The sequence below is a fragment of the Mytilus galloprovincialis genome, chromosome 6 (genome assembly GCF_965363235.1).
Source record: "Mytilus galloprovincialis chromosome 6, xbMytGall1.hap1.1, whole genome shotgun sequence".
NCBI lineage: Eukaryota > Metazoa > Mollusca > Bivalvia > Mytilida > Mytilidae > Mytilus > Mytilus galloprovincialis.
This window is the reverse complement of record NC_134843.1, coordinates 77,470,030-77,492,500: the sequence shown is the minus strand read 5'-3', so window position 1 is coordinate 77,492,500 and position 22,471 is coordinate 77,470,030. Positions and strand designations below refer to the sequence as shown.

The following is a 22,471-nucleotide window of genomic DNA, read 5'->3' as shown; positions in this document are numbered from 1 at the left end:
TATCTGACACAAAATCTATAAAAAGGACGTAGTAAGGAAAACATTAACATGCATAAGTTTAACAAATCTCGTCTGTTTTTTTTTTTTTTCTTAAATTTCCCTTCACCAAAATTAATCAAACAATAAAGAACTGGGATCGATCACAAATAGGATGATTTCAACGTCAAATCAATTGATTATCTGGTTTGGTCAACAAAATATCATTCGTAAACAGGTAAAACGATGATCAACTTATATTTTAATCTATAAAATGAAATTAAACGGACCTAGAAAAATCCAATTGCCCAATAAAATTTCTATTTATATTACATATATGTTTTTATTGTTTATATGGTCATCAGAGGTCAACTCGATAGTTAATTCGATGACTTCTAGACTAAATTACACAAAAAGCGAGGCAACATATAATTAAGCCCATGCCCTGTAATTGTTTTTTTAAATACTTTTTATATTAATTTTTATGAATGTTTTATATTGTTATTAATCAGATATCAGAAGTTTGAGTCAAATCGGTGAATACGAAATTGACAGCTTGTACCCATTAAAAGAAAACTCACAGTTTTTTTCTCCTAAGACTAGTTGAGCAAAAATTTCTACGCATCGAGCGTGAGGTAAAAGAAACAAGTTTCGGCAAGTTACTTACTAGTTATGGTATCTAAGCCAAGCGTTGACAGCATAAAATTACAAAAGATGATAAAACATATAAGGGGGGATGAAATCATTCTGACCGAGTCAATGCTTTCCATTTGGCAGCTTATTTTGACCAAGCAATACTTATCTGTTTTGTTTGATGTTAGTAGAAACAAATATTATAAATTTTAGTAGAACCAAATGTTTATACAATGTTATGCAGTCAGTTACATGTTGGTCTCTTTTTAAAATCATTGTTTAGACTGTACAGGTATTATCTTTTTTCATAAACCGTCTTCATTCTCAATATTTTATTTATGAACTGTTCCCGGTATTGCAAACGTTCTTTCTTTTAAAAAATCTTGAGGAAAATAACAATTTCTATGTAAATATGAACACGATGCCAAAAAAAAAAAAAAAAAAAATACAGTTCCTGTCAATTTTTTTTTTAAAAGATGGTTTTTACATGGTTTCCTCAATCAAAACAGTCCTGGAGTTGAAGTCATAAAACTTTGCTCAGTGCTCGGAGAACAAAATTCATGCTTGAAATATTAAATCCAGTATTTTGATTGGTTGATTTTGGAGTCTGAGTTCAAAACAATGTCTCGAAAGTTTTATGACGTCAAGGCCAGGTGTATATTCGTCGCGTTGGAAAAAGTTTATCTGACACAAAATCTATAAAAAGGACGTAGTAAGGAAAACATTAACATGCATAAGTTTAACAAATCTCGTCTGTTTTTTTTTCTTAAATTTCCCTTCACCAAAATTAATCAAACAATAAAGAACTGGGATCGATCACAAATAGGATGATTTCAACGTCCCACAGTTAAGTAGGAGAATACCATTTACCACGACCAAAGGCGTCTACGAATATGTGCTGATATCCTTAACTATGCATATAATGTTTTCACTAACAGTGGTTTACTTCTAACACCAAAAAAATTCTGAAAAATGATAATGAAGAGACTTCGCTAATATTTAAAAAAAAAACACAAATACCTGTATAATTATTAATGAAGAATAAGTCGATTGGTAATCCAGTAATATAGTACTATTTTGTTTTATTTATATGTCAAATTTATGCATTTTGCGTCCCTCTGAAATGACACTATTATCAGTTATGAAATGTTCCTTGCGTTTGCACTTCTTGATATTATTACGGTTGATGAATGCATAATAGAAGCAACTAACCCTGATGATGCGTCTGCTCTCACAAGTAATAAGGAGTTTATTGTATGAAGGGATCAAGTAGCACTCTACAGGAAACATAATATTTATCTTTATTTTTAGCCACACAGTAGGGAAAGCCTTTTCAAGTCCACGAAATAAGTCTGCTATCTCGATAGGATCCTTACGTTGTCAAGGACAAGAAAATAACATTGGATTTTGTAAGGCTCACCTAGACAAAGAGACTTGCAACGAAGAAGCTGTTGGAGTTGATTGTACAGGTAAATAAAGAGAACGGTAGTAGACCGCTGTTCAAAAGTAATAAATCGATAGAGAAAAAACAAATCCGGGTTACAAACTAAAATCAGCTATCAGAGGAAAACAACAAAACAACAGAAACACTGAAGTACAACAAAAACTGTGTTGTGTATCCTTTTTATAAATATTTGTACCTTCCACTATATTTTTACAGTGTTGGTTTATCATCTTTTTTGCACTATCTTTCTCGAAGTGTTCATGTTGCTGAATTATAAAGAAATGATTCATTTTTTGTATTATAATTAGTTTCAAAGTTTTGTGTTGTGAACAACTTTTCATTTGAGAGACAACCCTTACGGCAAATTTATTCAATACAAACAACTCCTTGAAAAAAACAAAATCATATAAAAACGGCGGTATTGAAGTCCCTCTTTTAGAAGCCAAAGCGAATCATTTACATTGAATAATGGCCAATGTCAAACTTGTGTCAGCAGAAATCTCGGAAGATATCGATTCACTACACATATGCGATGGCGACTGACAGAGATTCGATCAATATCTTATCATAGATTATATATGCCATATAAAACTGATAAATAATGCCACAATGTACATGAAAACTCCATAAAACAAACTGCCAAAAAATGAGTAGAGACAAAGACATATTTGTATAAAATCGAAATCTAACAACAACAGTACTTTCCCCGAATCTAATCTTATCTGAGATAAATTTTGAAAAAATCACTTGGAAAAGTAATGATGACAATAAAAATTATACGATGTTTTTAATTATGAAGGAAACATGCAGGTGAGGTTAAAGGATGGTCAAACGATTTATAGTTTCGAAGGAGTAGAAGGAAGAGTTGATATTTACGACGGTCATAATTGGGGAAGTCTTTGTGATAATTCCATTACTATAGATCAGGCTAAAGTTGTCTGCAGTACTGCCACTGGATATAGGTAATCTTTCCTCCAACAAACCTCAGTGAAAAAATATGAAGATGATATCTGTTCAAACATTACGTTTACAAAAGCTGATATTGTTTGATTGTTTCGTCAAAATTTTAAGGTCAAATTTACAAACTTTGATTAATTCGCCTTTTCAAAACAATGAGACTCTATATCAGCAGTATTGCTTAATTTCATATAATTAAATTTTTTAGTACTGCTTCCCTAAAAGAGTAAACGTCGTTGTCCCCCCTCTACCTGATTAAAATGGTTTTATACAGTCGTTGTTCCTCATCGAGCTGCTTTAAATTGGTATTGTACATTATGTTCTAATATTTAGTATATGATTTCGTGTATGCTTGCAATGTTCAATTTGAATTAATATGTTAGTGAAAAATAAAGATAAAATTGTTTGAAATAGTTGGAAGATGTCCCTTGCAAATTTCAAAATGCAATGGAAAAATAATCAGCAAATCCAACAAATAAATAATTCTCTAATGTTTTATTTCTTTTATCATTCGATGGAAACTATTGATTTATTTTTTTCGGCTTTTCAATCGTGTGATTTGATTTTATTGTCACTAAGTCTTGATATACCAAACTAGCTACAATTCACAATAATTGTTCATTGTTGCTCTAACAATTAAAACTACATATTAATACAGCTAACTAAATGGTTAAATCGACTCGATCACTGTATAGTTTGAGGAATACTTTTCAAAAAAATTTGCAGTGGCGTTGGCAACTTTTAAATGTCCCCTAGGAACATTTTGCTTCATTTTAAAAAGTTTTAATATGTTTTAGCGACACACAACCGATCTTTTACCATCTAACCGTACCGGAATTTCACTCAGTTGCTTTTTCGGTTGACTCGTTGACATGTGGTGGTTGGGAGGAACATATATCACAGTGTACCTTTACGAAGACTGGAAGTTGTTCCGTTCATTTTACTCACGTGAAATGCTTTCAAGGTATGTGCCATTGATGTTTTGTTTGAACTTATGCACCTATTTACTCTATAAAATAGCTTATACATACATGTAGGATGTTTATCTTTAGTTTCACATTCGCTTCATATTGAACTCATAGAAGTATCCGGTAATCATGTCGGATTTTTATAGTCGACTTCCCCCCTCATTTTTGAAGGTCGTATGATTGCCTATAACTTCTTGCATCCACTTCATTAGAATCTGGTGGATAGTTGTTCTGCTGACAAATGTAGTGGGTTATAATATAATAGCGGCACTGATGAGTCTTTTGTAGACGAAACGCGCGTCTGGCGTAAATATAAAATTTCAAGTCTGGTTTCTATAATGAGTTTATTTAAACGTTTCATGCACCACAATCATAGTTGTTAGACATATAATAGTTTCTTAGTTATTTCCAATTAACTATCGAGTTGACGTCTGACGACGTCTGTCGACCATATAAGCGACATAAACAAAAATCTAGCGATAAAGATTAAAACATTATAGATTTGACATTTCTTTTTGAAATGTGTCAGTCACATTCGTAATAATACCTAAGAGCACAATTATAGATTAACCGTATAGAGTTCTATCTTGAATTGTAAAACGTGCATTAGAAAGATTTCTGTGAAAAAAGTCCTCTTATTTAACGACCCATTCAAAATCAAATAGCACTGAATATCATCTTAAAGTAAAAAATGTGAATACTATAAACTGATAAATGTTAACATGCATAACAAATTCGGATTTGCAGACAAGTACAACAAATCAGTAGTGAAGCGCATTTCGATTAGTATTAAATAAACACGCACACCTTAGTAATTTTGGATCAAATAATGTGATGTATGACATTAGATACTGATTTCAATATTTTATCAACCACGACTAAAGTACAAGATTAAGCAATACAATAGTCAACTTACATAAAAAAAAAACACACAAGATTGATAAACAGTGCCTCAGTGATGAATACAAACTGTGACACCGGTTTCAGCCGACGACAAGTTAGACTGTAATAACCTTCACAAGAAGCAAAGTCCATTACAGTTCAAACATTGAAATATATAATTACATGATATAAGACGACTGATAGTTCTGTGCAGGATAAAAAATCAAAGTTGATATTTGATTTTAGTCTGAAATTAATTACCAATATACAATGTATATTATTTTTTTTACAGATTGTGTAACCGTTTATTCCAATGTCTCGACTGGTGACATCACATCAAATAATTATCCTAAACCATATGAACCAGATGTTGATTGCTTATATATAATCAAACCTTCAACAGGAATTTATAAACTAGAATTCCTTGATCTTCAAATGGCAGATTCTGGTGATTTTGTTCAGGTGAATACGTTTTAAATATCAAACTGAATAATGTTCTTCATGGTCTCTATTCTTTTAAGACAATAGATTTAGAGTTTAGAGATATAAAGTTTGTAACATGAATGGCATTTTGAATTGTAAGTATCTGTTTTACTCATATCATAGGGGGAAACATAGTATCATTCTGTTGTAATTGGATGAGTTTATCATAATCAAACTTTTTTCTTTCTTTAGATTGATATTGAATAAGGAAAACTACATAGAGATTCCAATGTTTCCAATACAAATTCAATATAAATTTGTATATAAATCGTGAAATATTGGATAATTACACATAAGACAATTTAGAAATCGATTTAAGGAGTTTTCAATTAGACTTTAAGTGATTTGTAAAATTTTTAAAGCATAAATGCGGAGTGAAATCTCCAAAAATGGATTGGACAGTTTCTAATTAATTTTTTTATAGCAGATTCTTCTACTTTGAGATTACGTTTAGTACATGTAACATTCTATGATTCGATTTTATTCAGTGTCTTGTATCTGTGTCTAGTAAATTGGTAGAATGTAGTTAAATGTTTTTCATGAGTACAAAACAGACACTAAGGTACTGAATACCATTAAACGTACATTGTATCAATAGATTCCATTGTCCTTATATATTCGTAGAAGTTACTTCTTAAACTTCTCCAAAAAACTTGTTTTTCAATGTTTGTAATATCATGAATATACCCTAATAGAAAATTACGCAGCCCTACGCATTAATTGTGTCGTCTGAACTATGTAAAAGTTTTCAAGCATCAATGTCACGAATAGAAATGGATGACATGATCTTGTTAAAGACCAGAAGTTTTTAGTGTCAAGTTTTCAATGCAGACGAAAATAGAAAACAATTTTCATTCTTATATCGAACTGTTAGAATAAACTTGTTCAAAGGTTTTTATCGATAACTGAAATTTTGGAAGTAATATTCATGTAATACTACTGATTTTGTTATCAGGTCAAAGATAAACTGCAGGGTCACATTCTAGGTCACTTTACGATATTCTCTGGAGTGACCCCTATTTTTGGAAACCAGTTCTACATAAGATACAAGACTAATTCACAAGATGAGTCTAAAGGTTTTCATCTTAGATGGTCAGGTAATGTACATGTAACGAAAGTAGTTTTTGTTTTCTTATTTTTCTAACGGCGGAAGATGAAATGCAAAAACGTCCCTAGATTATAAACGGGACACATTGAAACTAATACAATTGGAAATTGTGCGATTGCATTTCCAAAAATAAAATTTTATTTCTCTGGTAGAAATTCTACAAACACTCTTAATTATTTGATCCAAATCTAATGCACGTTATTAACATTATATACATGCTTGTCAATTTGAAATTCAATACAAAACAAACAAACATAGGAAAAAGAGTAAATTCATTGTCAGTTGAGATAACAATCATTTTAGTAACCATGTAGATGTAATACGGAGAGATGAGTGTAAGAGTTGAAATGAATATGATCGCAGATGCGTATTACAAACAAACAAAAAATTGGCAGTATTTGGCCACAACTTTCAATATTATGATGCTAAAAATTAATACATATATTGTACATACTGATTCAATATTTAACGGCCGACACTCGGCTAACCGAGAGATTGGTCGGTTAATTTATATTGAGTATGCGACTATATGGGCGATTGGTCTGTTAATCGGGGGGGCAAGGGGTTTAACTGTTATGCTGTTATGGGGCAATTTAATTCTTTGTTATCTGTTATTTTGAATATATATTTGCTGTTAGCTGTTATTGGGCTTTTAATTTTTTTGTTATCTGTTATTGTGATAATGTATTTGCTGTTAACTGTTATTGAAAATTGGAATGTTAGCATTTTTTTTGACAGTCAATATTCGGTATAAATTGAAGATCATTGGCCATTGGGGTCTACCATCACTGATATGTTTGTCCCGTATTCAGAGAAGGATTCAATTAACATATACCCATCACAGAAGTGTGGTCCAGGACAATTCAAGTATATCTTATGATTATCCTTTGTAATAAATTCCATTTTTTTTTATGAATGTGTATTTAGAATTATCTTAATTTTTTTTATGAGAATAATGTTCCTTGTTTTCCGTACGAACATATTAAATTAAAACAATTCTTAATATGACAAAAAGGAAAACATATGGCCAGGAATATCTGGCAAGGATCTCAATTAAGGACTAGGTCCTAACAACCACTTAACCTTTTATATAATATGGTACCTCAGCTGATAAAAAATGTTCAAATAAGGCCTTTGAAAATAGTGGAATAAATTGCTTTTAGAGTGTCAAAAAGTACTTGATAAATTGCATGCTTATAATTGGTGCTTTTGATTTTTCTACCCTATATACCACTTTGCCTCATAGTTTTATTAAGAAAAATTCACGCATCTCATTAAATGGTCATTTAGAAAAAGTCAGAATATTCAAACTCTTTTAGGTCACTTTTTTGATTAGCAACAAAGGGAGCTTCAGTCAATATATATAAACAATACACCAACGTTTCATGAGAACTGCTGAAAACATTTTTGTGTTAATGTCTGAGGCCCCTCATGGGGGGGGGGGGGGTCCTAGTAATCACATAATCACCATTTTTTGCCAATATAATCACATAATCATTAAATATTTGCTTATCTTTAGTAATCAAATAATCATAAACTAAAAATAGTCCTAGGTAATCAAATAATCATGAAATATTTGGCTTAATAATCAAATAATCATTAAAAAAACGGCCAAGTAATCACATAATCAAAAACCCCATGAGGGCCCTAATGTCTGAAAACTGGAAAATCACCCCTTTTTAATTAATAAAACCCGTTCACTCGGAAACGTAAAATCTAAAATTTATAAAAATTGAAAATTACCTCATGTTAATAGATATAAACAATTCACCAAAATTCCTTGCTGTGTGAAAGCATTTTTGAGATATTATCAGAAAATTGAAAAAAACACCAACTTTATTGAATAAAAACCCATTACCCAGAAACTTAAAATCTAAAATTTATAAAAAAAAAACAAAAAAAACAAAAAGGGAGCTCACGTCAATAGATATAAACAATTTCCCAAAGTTTAATGCAAATGGTTAAAGAGTTTTTTGAGTTAATGTCCGACATGTTGACAACAGACGGACAACAGTATACCATAATACGTTCCGTAAACGAGCGTATAAAAAATATTATAATATATTGAGTAGTAATTTAAACACATTCTAGATACATAAATTAATACTCAAAACATAGTCATAAAAATGGAATGCATTACAAAGGATTATATCCGTAATAAGACATACTGATTTGTCAATGACCGAATAATTTTAATATTTCATTTACTGTTATCTGTTTTTGTCCATTTTAATTCCTTGTTATCTGTTATGAGCAAAATCTATTTGCTGTTTTGCTGTTATTGGGACCCCCCTTGCCCCCCTCTTAATCGGGTTGGTTATATGTCTGTTAAGAGTAAAACGCTTAATTTAATGTTAAATTCTATTAAATATACAGATTTTTGGCATGTTATAAGAACCAATTAAAAAAAAAAGAAAAGTGTCTGACAAAATGATATATATCATAGAACATTTTGCACTTGTAAAAACATTTCTTAGTCTGTGCAGTTTTCAGTAAAACTAAAAGGCGTCGCGCAAGTATGTAGTATTTATGCTTAAACGCATAGCAATTTTTTAATAAAAGGCAAAACAAACAAATTTAGATATCATTTAAAGGACAAAAAATAGTACTGTGGTTCTAAAAAGTTTATTGACATTAGTAAATATTTCATTATTGTAAAATAACGTGAATAATACCACGTTATAGTGAAAATTATGGGAATACAGTCTGTTAATGGGTTGGACAATTGAAAGTGTGTCAGTTAAGAGTTGTTTAGCCACGACAACAATTTTGCTACCTTTATATTTTCCCCTTGAAAAAAATAAGAATGAGATGTTCCTGAGTAAACAAAAATGACATTACGGTGCCACGTACAGTATCCTAGAAAAAGACTTTTTATTTTGACTTTCTTTGCATTTTATTGAAGGGTGTGTCACTTCAATATAGCGTGATATAGATTTGCCTCTGGAATATGCATGAATTTTTTATTGACGTTTTCAATCAGCCTTAATGCTTGTGTCTGTTCGAAGTAGCACGTTCTCAATTCCGACTGAAAGTGTCATTCTAATACAACACATGGTACATATAACGTGTTCTCGTTCTCATATAAACATGATATTTGTCACTGGACGTTAAACCCTAATTCGTCAGTATCATCCAATTGGTTCTTTTCTAAAAGAAGTATACGAAAAAAGTAAAATCACAAAAGTACTGAACTCAGAGGAAAATCAATTCGCAAAGTCCATAATCACATGGCAAAATCAAATAACAAAACGCATCAAAAACGAATGGACAAGAACTGTCATATTCCTGACTTGGTACAGGCATTTTCAAATGTAGAAAATGGTGGATTGAACCTGGTTTTATAGCTAGCTAAACATCTCACTTGTATGACAATCGTATCACATTCCAATATATTGTCACCGATGCTTGAACAATACAAACAGACACAATAGTTAAAAATGGCAAAAATAGGGGTACAGCAGTCAACATTGTGTTATCATATTAATCACTATAAAAACAACAAATGTAACGAAGAAGCACACATCAAATTAACATCCTCATTTTGATTATATTATACGATTTTATTTGTCTATGTAAAATGCACCCATCAAGGAAGGAGGGTTTTGAGTACTAGTGTTTAATTGCGCGTTTGAAATTCGCACAGGTAGACATGAAATAATTTTGTCGTTCAACGTATGACGGGATGCATAAATACAGTCACGCAAAATAGATATAACAAAAACTGACTAAACAGTATAAAGTAATAATAAATAAAATAATAGTGTGGTTCAAAGTATGACGGGATACATAAGTACAGAGTCACGTCAAATGTATATCACAAAAAAGTGGGTTAACAATAAAAGTACTATTTATAAATAAAATAAATTTGTCATTCAAAGTATGACAAGATACATAGGTACAGAGTCACACATGAAATAATTTTGTCGTTCAAATTATGATGGGATACATAAGCACAGAGTTATCTAAAAAAAAAACCTGACTTAAAAGTAAAAGTAATATTAATAAAGACAAATAAAAGAATAATATAACACGTTATTAAGATGATAAACAACGTCAGTACGCAAAATCTATACTTCAAGACCATCGTGTATTATTTGTGAAGTTGATACGGAATATTTATCAACAAGTTCTGGGTACCTTCCGATGAACTTTTTTTAGAAAAATGACGAGACGTTCTTTGACATACCCCTGCTTCATCAACTTTCTGCTCAGACATTGGTGACGTTTTACAAAGTCTGAGTAGGAGCTGCAAGCTCTTGAATACCGAATAAGTTGGGAAATGAATATTCCATACACTACAAACCATTAAAGTCTGAAATGGCCTATATCTGTACTCGACTGTACTTGACATTACTCGACCCCAGTCTGAACCATACTTGACTGTACTGAATCGTACTTGACCCTTATCTTTGCTGTTGAAAATAGTCTGAACTATTACTCGACCAGTCTGAAACAGTCTTAACCATTCTCGACATGTACTCGACCTATTTTTCCAGTCTAAACCATACTTAACCAAAGGTCTGAACAATACTCGACCAGTCTGAACCAGACCAAAACCCTCTACTTTTTTAACTGCTAAAATAAATTTCTTTTTAACTGAGTGACATATATAACAACAGCCAACAAAATTTATTAAAGATTTTAACCTTATAAAAGAAATATATCGCTGATTATATTTATGATAAAAAAAAATATATTATATATAACTAATATAAAAAAGGGATAAAATTAAATATTTAAATAAAATTATTTTTCTGATTAGTGGTGAAATATAAAGTATAACCTCTGCTTAGGGCAAACTCATAAATAAGATCACACCTGGTCAGAGGTATTAAATTCTAATTAACATTGATTCAAAATTGCAACATCCTGTTTAAATTAAATAACAAGGCCTTCCGAATATACATGTATGTAATAGATAAGTAATACACGAATTTAAGAAAATAGGGCTTTCTTTTTACCTGTAAAACACACATGTACTGAGTTAATTAGAACATATTAAAGTGCTTTATATATGCCATGTTAATTTGACAAAAAAATACTTAGATTAATTTAAATTTTTTTTGTTTTACTGTTACTTTGGAATACATTTCCTTTTTTAAAAAGGTTATCAAGGATTGCTACGGAAATTCTATTATAATGATTATATTAATTTCGTGGTTTAATAAAACAAAACAATTAAGCTCTAATTTTTTAAAAAAATTATTAAGTTGTTTTATATACTATTTTATATATATTTTAATAAAAAAAAAACATTCACTGCATGCTTACCTGAACTCAACTGACACCATAAATCTATGATAGGCTTAAGTTAATGGTGAAAATAGTCCAGTTACCATAAAATACTTCCCAAATATTCATAAAATTTTGAATAATATTGAAAATATTAGTCACAATTCATTTTTTTAGATTATTTGATCAGCTTGTTTTATTTATATTTTAAAAGTTGATATATATATTATTATGTAAGTGTTGATTAATATTGAGTTGAAGTTATATTATGATTGATTAATGATTATTGTAAAATTTTAATTTCAATACTGTATTGAAAACATTTTTAATTTCAAGTTGTTGTTCAAATTTCATTTTTATTAAAAAATTCCTAAATAATAAAATTCAGTTGATAGATACAAAGAATAGGTCTAGTTTGGTTAAGACTTTGTCGAGTATGGTTCAGACTAGGTCGAGTATGGTTCAGACTAGGCTAGGTCGAGTACTGTTCAGACTATGTCGAGTACGGTTCAGACTAGGTCGAGTACAGTCCAGACTCATATAAAACGGTTAAGTACAGGTCAAGTACACATTCAGACTGTTAATTATGGTTCAGACTACAGTCGAGTATTATCAAGTAACTCTCAGACGAATTCAGACTGGTCGAGTAAAAATCAGTACAGTCGAGTACAGATATAGGCCATTTCAGACTTTTAATGGTTTGTAGTGATATGCAGGTGAAGTTGGTATATTGCTACTAAAGTGGGGGAAATTGATAATTTCAAAATCAAAATTGTCTCGTTTGTCATAGATTCTGGTACTAAGATGACTGTGTATGTCAAATTCGAGGTGTAAGTCTAAAAATGAGGCAGAGGAAGCCGTGTCTGTTGTCTCTTTAATTTCTAGTTCTGGTGGATATATTAATGGAACTCAATCAGAAAAGTTCGGATTGTTAATGGAAAGAACATCATCAATATATCTGAAAGTGAAATTAAATAACCTGGGTTCTTTGATCTTCTTGTTTTTGACAAGTGTCTGAAGGAACTCCGATTCATATGAAAATAAGAAGAGGTCAGCAAGGAGAGGCGTGCAGTCCGTTCCCATAGGAATGCCGACAAATTATTGAAAAAGTCTACCTCCAAACTCAACAAATATGTTGTCGATAAGAAACTCCAGCATAATGACCACTTGTTCTTTTGTGTAGCATGTTTTACCTTTTTGTTTGTCACTATTAACGAAATATGCCTTATGAAATCCCAAAGTAATAAATTTATAGCGTATGCTACCATTTTTATGTTGAAAGGCATTGTGGATTATTTCTTTTATGCGATTTTTCAATTTCATATGGGGAATGGTGGTATACAGGGTTGAAAAATCAAAAATTTTGATAGAACTAACTTCAGAAAAAGACCGTGATTTAAAATTGTCTAGAAGTTCTTTAGAATTTTTAAGAATCCACATATGTTTAATACCACTACGCGAGTAAACAGTTTCACAGTATTTCTGAAGACCCTCTTTCACTGCGGATAGAATTTTAGTCAATCTAATGGACAATTCTTTAGTGGAACATGAAGATGAGCCAGCAATATACCGTTGTTTGTACGGAATTTTATGAAGTTTTAGTATCCAATACAAACAAGGTAAGTCCTCCGATTTGGTGTTCAATATAATGTTAATTGAAGCCATGAAGGACTAATGAAAATTTTAAAATCTCATCCTTGTCAAATGATATGTCTTTGTATGTGGGATTACCTGAGTGCTCCTTTATACCCAATTCTTTTACAAGACATTCGTAGTAATACGATTTACATACAAAGACAATATTATTTGAAGCTGTGTCCGCAGGAACAACAACATATTTATCATGAAGAGATGATAAACATTTCATGGCCTCTTTGTCTCTGAAAACGGACTTTGGTCGATCGTTCACACAGTTTTCAACTCGTGAATGCGACGTTTTATCAGAGACCTGATAGTTTTAACCCATTCTAACAAAGTTTCCAGTTCAACATCTTCTCGCTTAGCCCATGCTCTGGCGTAGTCCTCAATGGAATCCATAATTATTTTGAAGTTATGGTTCCAATTGATGTGTTGGGATTCTCTAAACTTAGGACCATGAGAAATCACCTTTCGGAGATTTTCATGTTGAATTATGTTTAGATCTCCAGTTATAACATGACCAGAGGGGCTGTAATTATAAGGCGAGTGGGAACAGTCGCATGTCGGTGGGTTTTTTAAGTATTGTTCTAAGTCAAGGTCCTGCAATGCTTGTTTATAGTTAAATATTTTAGGTGCAATGGTTTTGGTGTAACTGTAGGACACAATAGAAACAGATTGATTTTGAAAATAAATAGGAATTTTAGATGTTACTTCCTTGTGATGTAAAACGTTGCCGATATTGCTTGCATCAATTCCTCTATTGGAAAAATCAACAGGAAGGAATTTCCTCTTTTCCTCATGTAATGGTTCCGATCTTACTGGTTTGAAAAGACGGAAAAGAGCTACATCACAAATAATACTGACTAGTCTGTATATTGCAGAAAATGTATTGGTGCCTCCTTTGTCAAGTGCATAATCTCTCAAACGTTTTAGAAAATTAACTGGCAGTGAAAAGAGAATAGTTCTTATGTGATGTAACCCTAGTGGATGATGAAGATGTGAAAGAAGGTCATCAAAGCTCCCAGAGGGTGATCTAGATTTGGAAGACTTTTTTACATTAGGCCGATGGTAATGTTTTTGCCCATGACTACGTTGTTGTCGTAAGGTAGTATTAAATAAACTCATTACATTAACATCAATGCAGGCAGGACTTGACAAATTTCCTACTCCTTTAGTATTGTCATTGCAACCATATGGCATTGCAGTACCTAATTCCCTTATCCAGAAATGTTCTCTATCTTTGCGGAAAGGAGTACTTAGTACAGGGCTATTTGTGTGGTGATAAATTTTCTCAATGATGCGTACTTTCATAGATAAAAAAGGATCATGGTCCGGTTGATTAAAATGGTTATAAAGAACCCTAAATTGAGGATCTTTATTATCAGACCGGTGTTGATTCATTCTTTTACGTAAAGTTTGACGAGTTTCACCAACATAAAGTAGTCCACACAAAGTATTTTCGATTCCGTACACGACATTGTCCGTGGAACAGTCCAGAGGCTCGAAAGATTTAGTATAATATGTTTTAGATGTTAAATTACTAGTGAAATCAGGAGTCGTGATTAACTTATCACATGTCTTACATGTGTTCCTTTTTTCTTTTTTATGTTTACAAGAAGAAATGATAGGTGTTCATTCACTTGTAGCAGGTGTCTTTAAACAGTCGAAAATATTGACACAACATGGCTTTAATTTATGAAAGGTATCTGAATTTTTTAAATAGTAATTACCTTCTGGCTGAACATATGTCAAATCAGGGGTATCCCGGAGGATATTTCGAGGAGCGAATGCAGCTACATTTGGTTATTTTAAGTTTCAATTCATTTTATTACGTTTAGTTCATTTCTTCATAAGTGCAGAGGAGAACTACAGTTGTCTATGGTGGCCGGTAAAGTCCATTCGCGTTTTCACGTTTTCCCGTTTTCGTCTATCATATACTATTGGGCAAAAACGCGAAATTACGACATCGCGAAGTGGAATAGACGAAAACTCGAAAGTGCGAAATCGCGAAAACGCGAAGTCGAAAACGAGAAATCGTTTTCGCGTTTTCGACTTCGCAAATTTGCGTTTTCGCCATATAGAATATGAAAGCCTGCCACCATAGTTGTCCGCATGTAAACTTCTAGAATTTGTCACCAATATAAGTACATCGCAATCCGTTACTGTACCAACAGCCATCGGTGTTTCATGTGTGTATTCTTAAACAAGTATTATTTTTCTCTCGTTTTTAGCAATGTATCAATCTCTTCTGTCATTATCTATTATTCTATATTCTGCGGTTCCATCCAGATTCTCGTGTATACTTACCGATGTTTAGTTACATTACGACTTTTATCTCTGATTTATATACTGGTTACCAATGTAGATGACCAATTTGTGTCATTCATGACAATTAAACAGAATCAACATGATATATACGATCATTCTTGAATGAAATTAATATTACTTTAATATTACATTTTTTGAAACCATTTTTATCAATTTTCAATTCCATGTGTTGTTTCCGTATAACATATATGTTTCATTGCTCATGTGTTGTTTTCGTTCTATTGCCATTCATAACTCTTAACAGACCAATTAACAGACCGGGTTTTATACATCCGACCCATTAACAGACCAGGTTTTAAATGAAGATTGATTTATGTCACCAAAATACAGATTTTCGTGTGGATTTTTCACACAATGATATCAATATGGTTCACACACATAATGCCTTTCTTTTTTCGATGTTCAAAATATTGAATGCAAGTAAATTTAACCAATGTGTCATTTTGTGTACATTTTATGCTTGTAAAATGTGTATAAATTTATTGATGAATAACCCGCCTTTTCATTTTATAGATCGTACATCGGAGCTAGAAAAATAATAATTATACCACTGAATTCAGTACATTGAATTGTATTGTTAGACATGAATACTTTTTATGATGAAAATATATTTAGAAAGTTATACAATGAAACAAGCTGAACTTTCAATGATTTTTTCGATAACACCTGATTAAGAGACATTAGCCAACCCGATTCACAGACCAACCGCCGATATAGCCGCATACTCAATATAGATTAACCGACCAATCTCTCGGTTAGCCGAGTGTTGGCCGTGTATTTGTTGCTACAAGGAAGTGCTGGCAGCAGAACTGTCAGTGATATATAATAAAACATAACACCATAAATGGCGCCAACTGAAAAATGAGGTTACCCGCAGATCGCTAAGTAAAGCATCCGTATAAATTCCTACCACAGATGATAGTAACGGAAGATAGGCATGATAGGATCAAAACAATTAGGAAATCACTGTGGGAACAAAGGTGATAAATCGAAACCCTTAAACTGTGCATCTGTAGTTAATGATCTTATTCATAAAACAAAATATATTTTGATGCAGGGAATTCTGCAAATGACAGGCCTAATAAATTCAAAGTATTTGTTTGAAAGTTCAATAACCTCGATAATTCACAAAGGAACGTGACGTCAAACCACCAATGCAATTAACTAAAGTTTTTTTTAACTCACTAATAACCAAACCAACTAAAATATACAGCGCACCGTGATAACTGAATTGAAGTACAGAATTTAAATTTTAATATTTCCACATATATATTGCCATTTTATTAGTAAGTTATATGTAATTTGTTGCTAAAAACATTGCCTTAAACTGATGAAACGCCCAAAATATGAGTTTGTTAATATGTAGTGCTTTCTACCTTTGCAAATGTTAAAAGGTTCTTGCGAAATTCGAGAGCCTACGCTGTTAGTATTAAAAACCACTATTTACTGAAATTTCTATTACTTTTATCATATAAACATATTGTACTTTATTGATGTAAAGCTGGCATATCTATAATTTGCTGTATTTAGTATCATTTGGCACTAAATGCATGTACATTCATGACTCATTCGTTGTGCTACTGCAACAACAACACAATTTCAATGTTTCAAAGGAGGAAAAGAATACAAACATAATTTTGCAATCCGATATATATTGTTATTTTATTTAAATTGTACAGTTAGCTTTATGTTTGTGTGTATCATAAATATTTTCAGTTGCTGATGTATCCGATACCGTTTCTTTGAACTGCCAAAACAGTAAATGGGGAGCTGGGTTAAACTTAACATCACTACAAATACTAAAACCTGGATTGAGAACAGCAAGCAAGATATTTTTAAATGATCCGACTTGTTATGGATTCATTTACGACGACTTACTTTTATTTCAACAATTATACGATCAATGTAACTCAAACAAGACGGTATGATAGCATGTAAAACGATTTAAATTTTTTCTTCTTCACATTTTCAGTTATTCATCTTTGTTTGTTTTCCTTTCGTCCTACTCTATTGCACTTTTGTATATTTTAATCAACCTGTGATTTTGAATTCCCATTGGATACTTTTTTATTATTTTCAAAATATGTCAACTCAAATCTCCGAGTGTAAGAACGTTCGTAGGGGGTGTGCTTACAAGTCAACATATCGGACCAAATGTACACACCCAGTTGAATTTGCATTCAAGTTCTAGATCTTCCTGGTCAGCTATTCTTCAAAAAACATACATTTTTGTATTGCTATCTTAATATAGTCCTAAATATGCATGAACTATTTGTAACTGGACGTTCACCAAACAATACTCAATCAATAAATCCAGAGGTCAAATCAAAAAAACATTTGTCTTCTATTTTTTATGTTAATTTGAAATATTACTATTGATCAAGAATAGATGCATATTTGATATAATAATTATTTTGTATGTGCATAAATATTTAACAAAATAAATTGTAGATAAGCAACGGGTTTGTAACATACACAAACCGTATTGTTTACATCGAAAACGGAGTTCAAAAATGGGAAACCCCAATCAAGTGCAGAAAACAACAGACTACACGTGTTTCCCATTCTCATTTCTTCAAGAATAAAAGATCTGCAGTTATAGATGGTAAGTACGTTAATGTAATGCGTTTTTCCCAACTCGAGGTGTTTCTAGGGTATGTTAAGAGTTTCAAGAAATCGGCCTATTTTCGCCTTGTGAGAAAATTACAATTCGTTACTAGTACTCAACACTTGTACTTCAAGTGTTTATCTAAACTATTTAAAAGAGGTAAACATTATTAAAAGATGGATGTTAGTATACCGATTACTGTACAGGGTACTTGTTTCTGGGACAAATTATATTTCATTCGGTCTCTGGTGGAGAGTTGTCTCATTGACAATCATACTACATCTTTGTATTTCTAAATTCATCACGTATGTTGATAGAAACATACGATTATGTAGATATGAGGCAGAATGTTCTAAATACGAGCTGCGTTTTAATTGTGATATTAGTAGAAGGTGTTCAAAGGACAATACACGATTGAGGCATATAATTTCGAAAAAAAAACTGGTGTAATGTCACACTTATTCTAACAAGCAAACACTCAAACAAATAGCTAACGTCAATCTTAAACTTACGAAGTTAGCGAACCGTTCCATAAAAAAAATATTTGTTTTATTATTCTATGCATTTCTTTCAAAATTTATATTTGTTTATTTTTCATTTTCATTTTAACTATAGACCACACTATTGGATTCAAATTCAAAACAACGTTCTTTTATAACTGGAAGAAAAGTGTATCCGAAGATGTTCCATTTGCCTTCAATCAAACGTATTTCTATGAAATAGTATTATCTGACAACGATAGCGACCTAACATTTGTCTTAGAAAGTTGTACTCTACAACAACAGAAAAATGGGAAAGACGTGATCATAACAGTTATTCAGAATAAGTAAGATATTTGATGATTTACGTAACTTTTTAGTTTTAATAGTATTGCCTGGTATATTACGTTATAAATCATATATTCATGCCTGTATAGTACAGTACGTCGATAAACAGAGAACGTAGTAATTAGACAAAGACGTTGCGGCTTTAAAAAAGAAATAACAAAAACAAACAAAACAAAACATTTGAATGCCTTGCTATTGTTGTCTGTCAATTAAATGTACGAACCATTTATGTGATGGAATTATGATATAATATGATAACCAGTTATAAGAAACTTTAGACTTTTAACCACTATGATTCCATTTAGCCGACCTTGCACGACTCTCACGATTAGTCTTGTTGGTTAAAACCACCATCATTTTCAATTTGATAGCTGTATGCAGTAAGTCTCAATGTGTAAATTCATTCCAAATTTATCAGAATTACCATTATTGATGAGTTTATGAGTTTATGAGTTTATGATTTTTTCTTTATTTTATCTTTCGTGACTGTTAAGTTAATCAAGTTTATATTTAGTATGAATTATAATAATTTTGACAGTTTGCACAACCCATGGGAAATAAACCAATCTATGTATTTATTGTTCATATATTCAGAAATACATACAAATAATACAGGAGTTTGGTAATTTAATATTCAACCGGCGTATTAAAAAATATTTACGGACCTGCCGAATATAAACTTTTTACTTATTTGTATATTAATTGAGTCATATAGCAAATTTATTCGTTAAGTGTATGTTCATTTGTTTTTGTTGATATTTCTTTGAGTGAGTTAAGCCATTTCAATAGATGGTCTTTAGGGGGTCTTTCTATGTTGCGATGTAACACTATTGTTTCAGGTTAGAGCGAAGGTTGGTAACTATTAAAACGTTAAAACCCACTGCATTTGTTTGCTCCTGTCCTAAGTCAGGAACCTGATGTTCAATGGTTGCCTTTTGTTGATATGGTTCATATTGTTTCTCGAGTTTTTATAGTATAATACTTAAATTAACATTTTGTATTTTATTTCTTTCTTAGCGAACCAATAAATGGTAATATGACGCTTATGACAATGTCAAGAGAGACAAAGGTACTTGGTATCAAAGTGAATCAAGATTTGGACAGTCTTTTTACATGTGATGTAAAATTAATTTTCGAATAAATGGATAACAAAAAAAAAAATACCAAATTGTGTGACTTGCTTAATTTAATTCCGTTTTAATAGAGTACCTACATTCTTTCTTCGGTGATAAAGCTAGGTTCACACTGCCGATCAGATCAACCCGATCAAGCCCGATCAAGACAAATCATGTGATCGGGAGACTGGTCTGACTCAATCGACTTGAATGTTCGGGATAGTCTGCCTTGCTCTTCATCGATCTGCCTTTCTACCGCGTTGACCGTCTTTCTACCCGAGAGCTTTTGACATGTCAAAAACATTCGAGTAAGGATCGAGCAGCAATTTACTCAGAAGAGATCGGGAATTCGTCGAGTAGCGGTCGAATTGATAGGGAAAGGATCATGTAGAGATCGAGTTTGGTCGGTATACAAAAATTTTACCAATCAGTACTCGATCATTTCGACCTTTGCTCGACAAATGTCCGATCATTTCCAGATTAACTCGACCAATGCCAGATCGCTTCAAGATCACTGCGACTTGTATATTTATATTATCCTAAACCAACTCGACCAATAACCGATCCCTTCGCGACCTCATTCGACCAATCTTCGGTCTCTACTCGGCCATACACGAGAACATATGACTGCTACACCATTCTCTAAAAGTATGTGCAGATCTGATTAACTCTCAGAACTATGCTTCCGCAAAAATATATTGGCAACATTATTTTTAACTGTACAAAAATGCCTTCATATACAGAACGTGTCTTTACTTTTGCAAGAAAATGTGACATTTTTAATGAGAGGCAAAAAACACCAAAGAAACAGTCAAACTCAGAGGTTGAAAACAAACCGACACAGCCATAGCGAAAAACGGTAACCAACGAGAAGACAAACAGCAGTCCACATAACATAGAAAACTAAAAACTTAGCAACACGTAACCCAACAAAACCTGGGATGATCTCAGATGTTCCGGAAGGGAAGAAAATCCTCTAATTTTGACACCGGCGGATTTTTCAAATATTAAAGTTATTGTGCAATAATATTCATTGTTAGACTGCTGATGACTACGTTATCTTTCAAAGTTGGTTTATAAGAACATCAAGATTATATTTTACCTGTTTTATGGGCAACTTTCTGTTTTGTTTGTCCTTATTTTCCGTTTGTCCAAAAATGTTTGTAGCATAAAAAAGAAGATGTGGTACAATTGTCAATGAGACAGCTCTTCACAGAACACCAAATGACATAGAAATTATCAATTACAACTATAGGTCACCTGACAGTCATTTTTTTTTTCATTCGAACTTTTTGACGTAATTTCACACAAAAAATGAGACGAAAGACAAATATTTTTTATTTGGTGCGAATTCTTTCTAAAAGAGGGACGAAAGATAACAGTAACCATACAAACTGTTCAGCGAGCACAAGTTTAGTGCATTTGATTCTAACATACTATTGCAAGTTTGCATAAACTTTGACAAACTATACACTCACTGCAAATGCGTCTACAGTTTGTCGTTCGTTGTTTGTTAGTTCAAACCATGCACTTCTTTCTAACTTTAACCTTAAATTAATATCTAAACGTGTTCTTGCTTGTCATAACTCAAAACATTGTCTAAAATTACTCAAAATTTAAATCCCCTCTAACCAAACGATGCATTTGTTTCTACTTCTGTTACGTTTAACAAACTATAACAAACGGCACACAACGTTTACCAAAGTTTGGTTAGAAAGAAATGCACTCTTGATTTCTTCATAGATATATATAAAGTTGTATATATTTGAAAAACAGTACGCTTTAATTTGTTAGAAAGCAAGGAAACGGGACTGGTAAAGTTTATGTATATTGCTATCTAACATAAATACTAATCCAATGAAAAATCTCATTTTGTGGTGTCATTTCCAAAAAATGCAATAAAACATAGCAGTGTACACTATAAGGAAGTTTTTATAAGCACTGTGTTCCTCTTTATTGAGTTAGAAGTGCAAGTCTCTCAAACCACGAGCACCTGCCCACACAGTGGTCGTCGTGTCAGCCACTGCCTCACCTAGATTTCTCGGCCTCTGTTGATGTCTACACCATCTTCTTCGTCTTCTATGCACTCCACAAGCTGCGTCATAGCTATTAACCTGTCCCTCTGATCTCTTACCACCTTGCCCAAAAATCCAACTGCTTTATTTCTATATAGATATTTTAAAGGTATGATTTTATTCGGACCTTCTACTGAACATAACCAAATAAACGGAGAATGTGTCTATGTGACACTAATAATGCCACAGCTAGC

General features: G+C 32.1%; 1 protein-coding gene across 1 annotated transcript in view; it reads left to right on the top strand.

Annotated features, from left to right (window-relative positions):
- Positions 1-20,255, top strand: part of LOC143080385 (scavenger receptor cysteine-rich domain-containing protein DMBT1-like) — a 90,492-nt gene extending 70,237 nt beyond the window's left edge. Inside the window, exons 44-52 of the mRNA XM_076256212.1 lie at positions 1,921-2,078; positions 2,853-3,015; positions 3,808-3,974; positions 5,153-5,322; positions 6,299-6,440; positions 17,369-17,574; positions 18,104-18,257; positions 18,876-19,086; positions 20,105-20,255. Of these exons, the coding sequence (XP_076112327.1) occupies positions 1,921-2,078; positions 2,853-3,015; positions 3,808-3,974; positions 5,153-5,322; positions 6,299-6,440; positions 17,369-17,574; positions 18,104-18,257; positions 18,876-19,086; positions 20,105-20,228 (1,495 nt within the window). The 3' untranslated portion in view covers positions 20,229-20,255. The remainder of the gene's footprint in view (positions 1-1,920; positions 2,079-2,852; positions 3,016-3,807; positions 3,975-5,152; positions 5,323-6,298; positions 6,441-17,368; positions 17,575-18,103; positions 18,258-18,875; positions 19,087-20,104) is intronic.
- The last annotated feature ends 2,216 nt before the right edge of the window (positions 20,256-22,471 follow it).